The 8,802-nt window shown below is 34.5% G+C and overlaps 1 protein-coding gene across 1 annotated transcript; it reads right to left on the reverse strand.

Moving 5' to 3' along the window:
* Window positions 1-399: 399 nt before the first annotated feature.
* On the reverse strand, window positions 400-8,374 carry LOC143231421 (uncharacterized). Its single transcript, XM_076465958.1, has 3 exons — window positions 8,237-8,374; window positions 3,863-4,033; window positions 400-1,526 (listed from the first exon to the last, which is right to left on the reverse strand). The coding sequence occupies exons 2-3, from the start codon at window positions 4,030-4,032 to the stop codon at window positions 797-799; spliced, it is 900 nt and encodes a 299-aa protein (XP_076322073.1). The 5' UTR covers window position 4,033; window positions 8,237-8,374; the 3' UTR covers window positions 400-796.
* Window positions 8,375-8,802: the final 428 nt, after the last annotated feature.

An 8,802-nucleotide genomic window follows, 5' to 3' on the forward strand; every position in this document is an offset into this window, starting at 1 on the left:
GGTATACTTACAGTGTAAGGTTTATGTAAATTACCAAAGTAAACATTTAAAATACTGGGTATACTTACAGTATAAGGTTTATATAAATTGGTAAAATATTCATTTAAAATACTGGTATTACTTACAGTATAAGGTTTATATAAATTGGTAAAATATTCATTTGAAATACTGGGTATACTTACAGTATAAGGTTTATATAAATTGGTAAAATATTCATTTAAAATACTGGTATTACTTACAGTATAAGGTTTATATAAATTGGTAAAATATTCATTTGAAATACTGGGTATACTTACAGTATAAGGTTTATATAAATTGGTAAAATATTCATTTAAAATACTGGGTATACTTACAGTATAAGGTTTATATAAATTGGTAAAATATTCATTCAAAGTGCTTGGTATACTTACAGTGTAAGGTTTATATAAATTGGTAAGTTGTCATTCAAAGTGCTAGGTATACTTACAGTGTAAGGTTTATGTAAATTGGTAAGTAGTCATTCAAAGTGCTAGGTATACTTACACTGTAAGGTTTATGTAAATTGGTAAGTAGTCATTCAAAGTGCTAGGTATACTTGTACTGTAAGGTTTATGTAAATTGGTAAGTAGTCATTCAGAGTGTTAGGTATACTTACACTGTAAGGTTTATGTAAATTGGTAAAGTGGTCATTCAAAGTGCTAGGTATACTTACAGTGTAAGGTTTATATAAATTGGTAAAATATTCCATTTATTCATGAAGTAATATATTTCAATGATGATGCATGTGGTTTAATATATTAAAATGTTTATAGTTCAATTAATCTCCAGGCATCATCATCATCATTCCAGTTTTGGCCATTGCAGATTTCTGCATCACAGCATTACTTTTCTTCATAGGAGTTGTTTTAACAGCCGTCTTTATGGCATTAGACGGAATATATCCACCACCATATCCAGCCATCATCATATCAGCATCACCTGCTGCCATCCCACCATTATATCCAGCCATCATCATGCTAGCATCATCTTTTGCCATACCACCACCATATCCAGCCATCATCATACTAGCATCACCTGCTGCCATCCCACCACCATATCCAGCCATCATCATACTAGCATCACCTGCTGCCATCCCACCACCATATCCAGCCATCATCATACTAGCATCACCTGCTGCCATCCCACCACCATATCCAGCCATCATCATACTAGCATCACCTGCTGCCATCCCACCACCATATCCAGACATCATCATACTAGCATCACCTTCTGCCATCTCACTACCATATCCAGACATCATCATACTTGCATCACCTGGTGCCATCCCACCACCATATCCAGACATCATCATACTAGCATCACCTGGTGCCATCCCACCACCATATCCAGCCATCATCATATTTGCATCACCTGCTGCCATCCCACCACCATATCCAGCCATCATCATACTAGCATCACCTGCTGCCATCCCACCACCATATCCAGCCATCATCATACTGATATCGGCTAATGGCATCCCAGTCATTCCATGACATTTCTTTATACTCCTGAAAAAAACAATGTTGGATTACCTAGCATTTGTTAACATATACAGTAAAGAACTTATAACTTTAACTCTAGTAGTTTAAAGTTGTACGTAGTAGTATATAACATTATTACTATTTGTATATTTCACATGGGTCTATATTAAGACGGAAATGTCCAGTACACTATTTTTTGTTAATTCCAAATATATTTCTTTACTCATCTTGCAGTAACCTTATACATTGTGTCATAGGGAAAATTGGTGAACATAAATAAATTTAGAGTGACATTCTAACGATAAGAATATAAATTACAGGGTCTTGTTTCCTGTGTTTGTATACATATATATACACTACAGGGCCAAAAGTATGTGGACACCCGACCATCACACCCATATGTGCTTGCCAAACATCTCATTCTATAACCATCGCCAATAATATAGAGTTGGTCCCCCCTTTGCTGCTATAACAGCCTCCATTCTTCTGGGAAGGCTTTTTTACTAGAACATGGTTGCGGGGATTTGCTCCTATTCAGCTACAAGAGCATTGTGAGGTCGGGGAGAAGGCCTGGCTCGCAGTCGGTGTTTCAATTCATCCCAAAGATGTTCAATGGGACTGAGGTCAGGGCTCTGTGCAGGTCAGTTAGGTTCTTCCACATTAACCTAGACAAACCATGTCTTTATGGACCTCGCTTTGTGCACAGGGACATTGTCACGCTGAAACAAAAAAGGGTCTTCCCCAAACTGTTGCCACAAATTTGAAAGCACACAATTCTCTATAATGTTACTGTATGTTGTAACATTAAAGTCTCTCTTCACTGAACTAAAGAGTCTAACCCAAACCATGGCAAAATAGCCCCAGATCATTATTTCTCCTTCACAAAATTTTACAATTGACACTATGCGATCAAGCAGGTACCATTCTCCTGGTATTCGCCAAGCCAAATTCGTCCGTCAGACTGCCAGATAGTAAAGCGTGATTAATCACTTTAAAAACGCGTTTCTACCGCTCCAGAGTCCAATTACAGTGTACTTTACGCCACTACAGCTTATCTTGGCATTGCGTATGGTCATCTTAGGCTTGTGTGCAGCTGCTCGGCCATGGAAACCCATTTCATGAATCTCCTGACGAACAGTTCTTGTACTGACGTTACATCCAGAGGCAGTTTGGAACTCAGTAGTGAGTGTTGCAACTTTGGACAGACGAATTTTACGTATTACACGCTTCATCACTCGGCGGTACAGTTCTATAAGCTTGTGTGGCCTACCGCTTCGTGGCTGAGCTGTTGTTTCTCCTAGGTGTTTCCACTTCATAATAACAGCACTTACAATTGATCGGAGCAGCTCTAGCAGGGCAGAAATGTGACGAACGGACTTGTTGGAAAGGTGGCATCCTATGACAGTGTCACTGAGTTCTTTAGTACGACCCATTCTACTGCCAATGTTTGTCTACGGAGATTGCATGGCTGTATGCTTGATTTTAATGCACTTGTTAGTAATGAGTGGGGCTGAAATAGCCGAACCCACTAATTAGAAGGGGTGTCTAAGTGGTTAAGGCACTCGACTCGTAATCAGTCGTGGGGGCGTTATGAAGTAACGGTCAATCCCACTATTAGTTAGCAAAAGAGTAACCCTAGAGTTAGAGGTGGCTGGTGATGACTAGCTGCCTTCCCTCTAGTCTTACACTGTTAAATTAGGAATGTCTAGCGCAGATAGACCCCGGGTAGCTCTGCGTGAAATTCAAAACAAACCATACCAAACCAGTACTCACGGCCATGTACTGTGTTTGTGTTACTAAAAAAATTAATAAGTACTCAGAGGATGTTACTTTCTTACTGCTTGTATTGTATTTCTGCATATAACTTCAAATGTCTATGTTAAAACCCAAAGCAAATTTATAGACAATTCTGAAACCAAGTTATCACTACTTCTTGTTTAACAGTATACAAGAAGAGACACTTTTCCTCTCGAAGATATTTCTACAGTTTCGCGATGAAAGCGAGATTTCAAGAGAAGTAATACAAAAACGATAATTCTGTACAAAAACTTAATTGAGAAATGAAAGGAATATAAAGAACAAATGATATAAAAATTATCATCGTAATATCCACTAATGTAAAGCTATTAATAATAGCTAACCAGCCATTCATTCATTTAAAAAGATTGAACACTGTTATGTTGTAAGATATAGTCACATATACTGGACACGATCCTTATTAAGAATGAAGTGCCATCCTTACTACTCTGTTACAACAATTATTCCTTAGAACAACTAAAAATTACTATGATTTAAAGAAGAGAACAGGGAAATAATCAAAACCAATGTTCAATTTTATCTTTAAATAAGAAAGAAAAACTCACCGGAGTAAAACTGGCGTTGGTAGAGGAGAAATGAGTGGTGAAGACAGAGATAGCTTGAGCAGATTTGTAACAGGAATTTGAATTCCAAGTAAGGCTCCTGTTGCACAGGTCAACATGACCAGAACACTCAGGACAAACAATGGCATGAACGAGAATGTAAATAATCTCATTCTACACAAAACAACAAAACAAATAAAATACATCAGTTAAAACCACATGTACGTAACTTAGTAATAAGATACGTCAGTTAAAACCACATGTAAGTAACTTAGTAATAAAATACATCAGTTAAAACTACATGTACGTAACTTAGTAATAAGATACATCAGTTAAAACCACAAGTACGTAACTTAGTAATAAGATACATCAGTTAAAACTACATGTACGTAACTTAGTAATAAAATACGCCAGTTTAAACGTCATGTACGTAATTTAGTAATGAGATAGACCAGTTAAAACGGCATGTATATAACTTAGTAGTACGATACATTAGTTAAAACGACATGTATATAATTTAGTAATACGATGCAACAGTTAAAACGACACGTATGTAATTTAGTAATAAGATACACCAATTAGTATTTATTGATCCTATAATAGATAGAAGGTAGTTATTATTGATTTTATCATCTATAGAAGGTAGTCATTATTGATATTATCATTAAAAGAATGGAATAATTATTGATGCTATCAATCCTATCAACGGTAAAAATAGTAATTATAGGTTATATCATTGGTGGAAGGTCGTAATTATTTATCCTATATGTGGTAAAAGGTAATAATTATTCATCCTATCAGTGGTAAAAGGTAGTAATTATTGGTATATAGTTTAAAATAAGACTACCCTTAACCCTGAAAACTAAAACATACCCAGTTTATAAACAGTAAGTTAATTATATTTTTTATGATAATATTCGTATAATATTATATGATAAAATCTGGTCGATCGCTCACTTGTACGTAAGTGAGTTATTCTGAAATAATTACTCTGGAGTATATATGCAAAAACGGCTCGTTTGGGTTGAGAAAATATTTTACATAGAAGAGCGAACAACGTTTCGACCTTCTTTGGTTATCGTCAGGTTACTAAATAAAGAAACAAATATAAACAAACGCAAAATTAAAGAAGCCTTACTTATACAACAACTTAAACCCAAAATAAACCAATATAAAGTAACGCCTTTATACCTATATTAATATAATAAAACAAATAAAATTATATATTCAAACATCTAACACCGCCCTCTACATTCCGACACTCAGTTACACAACCCCTTTCAAACATATGGTCAGCTTCCGGTCAGTTACCTCTTTCTTTGTGAACCTGACGATGACCGAAGAAGGTCGAAACGTTGTTTGCTCTTCTATGTAAAATATTTTCTCAACCCAAACGAGCCGTTTTTGCATATATATTTCTCTACAAGTGGGTTTTCTCGACATCACTAATTACTTTGGAGTGTTTGGAGATGTCTTAGTCAATCTTACAATGAAGTAAAGTGTATAATCAATTGATTTGCACGTTAGCTGTATTATTATTTTTAGAATGTAGAATAACATGTTTAACATTAATATATTTGGTTACTAAACCTTTGCTAGAGTCATCATGTCTTCCAAATAAAATATTTTATGTTTTAATTCTACTAGAAATGGATGAGAGTTTTTACATTATGTTTTTAAAGTGTTGCCAGCTCAAGTACTCGTGTAGAACAGATATTAGACATTACCTTGTTAAAAATTCTATCTAGACTAAATCATGCTTAGTAAACACTAACTTAGTACCAACTGTGACATGAAAAACGTAAATAAAAGTCTGAATAATTTTATATAGTCAGTAAGTTGTCATATGAGAATTTGTAATAAAATATTTATTCATGTTGTTTTATCTGCAGAACTTAATATACTTTATATTTCTTTGTGTTATGTCACTGCTAATTAAATATCATACCTAAAGATAATGTTCTTGATACCTGTTCAAAATGCAGAATTTTGAGTTTCTCATGTAGATATAGTTAAACTATATTTATTATCTATAGGTGTTTCTTGTTAATGAAGAACCATAAATCTAGTTTTATGTCTTCAATAGACCAGCTTCCCTTCGAAACTTTTCCATCTCTGTAACGAAAGTCAAACAGATCGTATTTTGCTTGTCATCCACGTTCTGTATGTTTCATTTAATCTTAATAACCATACCATTAAAAATATTTTATCATGAAATCAGTTGTTGGAGAATAGTCACGCTATTGTTGCCTCACTCCATCATGAAATTAGTTCTTGGAGAATAGTCACGCTATTGTTGCCTCACTCTATCATGACATTAGTTTTTGGAGAATAGTCACGCTATTGTTGCCTCACTCCATTGTGACATCAGTTCTTGGAGAATAGTCACGCTATTGTTGCCTCACTCCATCTTGACATTAGTTTTTGGAGAATAGTCACGCTATTGTTGCCTCACTCCATTGTGACATCAGTTCTTGGAGAATAGTCACGCTATTGTTGCCTCACTCCATCATGACATTAGTTTTTGGAGAATAGTCACGCTGTTGTTGCCTCACGTTATTGTTGCCTCACTCTATCATGATATCAGTTTTTGGAAAATGGTCAAGATGTTGTTACCTCACTCCATCGTGATATCAGCTCTTGGAGAATAGTCACGTTATTGTTGGCTCACTCCATCATGACATCAGTTCTTGGAGAATAGTCACGTTATTGTTGCCTCACTCCATTGTGTCATCAGTTCTTGGATAATAGTCACGCTATTGTTGCCTCACTCCATCGTGACATCAGTTCTTGGAGAAGAGTCACGCTATTGTTGCCTCACTCCATCATGACATCAGGTTTTGAAAAATGGTCAAGATGTTGTCACCTCACTCCATCGTGACAATAGTTCATAGAGAAAAGTCACGTTACCGTTACCTGACATTAGTTCTTGGAAGAGAGTCACACCTTTGTATCCTCACTATATCGTGACATCAGTTCATGGAAAAATAGTCACATCGTTGTTTCCTCACTCCAGCTCTTAATAAAGTGATTCAATGATTTCCAATTAGAAGTATCGGAGTGAAGCCATAATAGTCCGTTCTAGATGTATTTAGTACTTGACAATATGTAGTTACACTTTGTTCGGTTATGTTTCAAAAGAAAAAAGCCATTGATTTTGAAATGTGCCTGTCAAATCGCGAACTGTTGGTTACTGTACCTTTGTGGATTTTAAGCCCTTGTCTATTATTTTATAATGGTACCAAAAAAGTATTCCTAACCTCATCACAAAAGCCTTATTGGTTAGAGGGCTTTTCTCGACAACATCTTGAGTAAGGAAATTGATCCTGACTATAATAGGACAATTATATACTCTTCCACCTACTGATCAAATGTGGGAAGTATCGATTTTCCTTGGTCAGCATGACTTGCCTTACATGAAAGACCCATTACATTGTCTTTGTTTGTATGACGTATTATTCTACATCACTCAACTGTAATTTTAAAATTATTCCAAATTTTGCAAAGAAACTGCAGCTAACTTGTATTGTTTTTATTGTCTCAAATTGACCATCTTTCTTCACAACAACACGCAAAGGGCCTTTATTATGAGATATGAGAGTTAAAGAAATTAAGCTTGACATGGTAAAAGCCTAACTGTACTCAAGTGTTATAAGTTGTTTCTGTCTTTATGTTTTGTGATTAATTTATTTAAAACACATAAAAAATTAGTGGGCTGAGTAACTCAATTATTCATCTACGAAAGTTTCAAAAACATTGAAAATATGAATATTTTGATGAAATATAATTTGTTTTGAATAGTTTTTACATCAGCGAAAACATTTTCAATCAAGAGAAATGTATTAATAATGAAAGATTTCCAACTTCTGTAAAACGATAAAACATTTGAAAACATTTTCAATCAAGAGAAACGTATTAATAATGAAAGATTTCCAACTTCTGTAAAACGACAAAACATTTGAAAACATTTTCAATCAAGAGAAACGTATTAATAATGAAAGATTTCCAACTTCTGTAAAACGACAAAACATTTGAAAACATTTTCAATCAAGAGAAACGTATTAATAATGAAAGATTTCCAACTTCTGTAAAACGATAAAACATTTGAAAACATTTTCAATCAAGAGAAACGTATTAATAATGAAAGATTTCCAACTTCTGTAAAACGATAAAACATTTGAAAACATTTTCAATCAAGAGAAACGTATTAATAATGAAAGATTTCCAACTTCTGTAAAACGACAAACTGAAGTATAAGGAAGTTGTCGTCTTCAAACAGAGGAAAACTGATTATTAAAATAAAATAAAAAAAACAAGGTGACCAAGAGGCATCACACTACCATTACCTAAGCCTAAAATATGTTAACACAGACTTACGTTGCACTATAGTCGTAGCTCGAATTTGTTTTCAAAGAAGCAAATCAACACTGAATTACATCATTTTCTAGATTATTAAGAACTTTCTGTTTCAGTTACCAATCCTACTTTTATAGAGATCCTAAGACTGTAATAAATACATATGTTATAATGAAAGACGTTGCTATGGGAACATATTCTGAGGGCACACCTTAGGGCTCGCATGTTCCTTCCTCTTCCTCTTCCTCCTGAGAGACGAGTTTATATTTTCATCACTTAACATAACCCACTTGTACTATGTTACTTGACAACATTGTAAAATATATTTATCTTACAATTATCAAAATTTAAAACGTTGAGCAAAATTTGATTCTTAACTGAATGAGAATTAGTTTGATAAGGATAGTGTGAAAAACATTTGTAGCTTAGTAAGAAAGTTTGGCTGAGACGTTTCGGATAGGGTATTACGTGAATCTGATAACGCTTAGGTTATGTAAGAAATCTGACCTATTTACCAACTGTTATACCATGAATTCATGTAATCGATGCTGAGGCCATCGACAGCTTGCAACATTTAAATGAGATGA

This window comes from Tachypleus tridentatus, chromosome 11 (assembly GCF_004210375.1).
Source record: "Tachypleus tridentatus isolate NWPU-2018 chromosome 11, ASM421037v1, whole genome shotgun sequence".
Taxonomy (NCBI): domain Eukaryota; kingdom Metazoa; phylum Arthropoda; class Merostomata; order Xiphosura; family Limulidae; genus Tachypleus; species Tachypleus tridentatus.

Bases quoted from the DNA above. Each gene is read 5' to 3' on its own strand.
- LOC143231421 (XM_076465958.1), bottom strand. From the start codon at position 4,032: ATGAGATTATTTACATTCTCGTTCATGCCATTGTTTGTCCTGAGTGTT. The intron at 1,527-3,862 runs GTGAGTTTTTCT...TGTTTTTTTCAG, and splicing joins CCAACGCCAGTTTTACTCCG to GAGTATAAAGAAATGTCATG.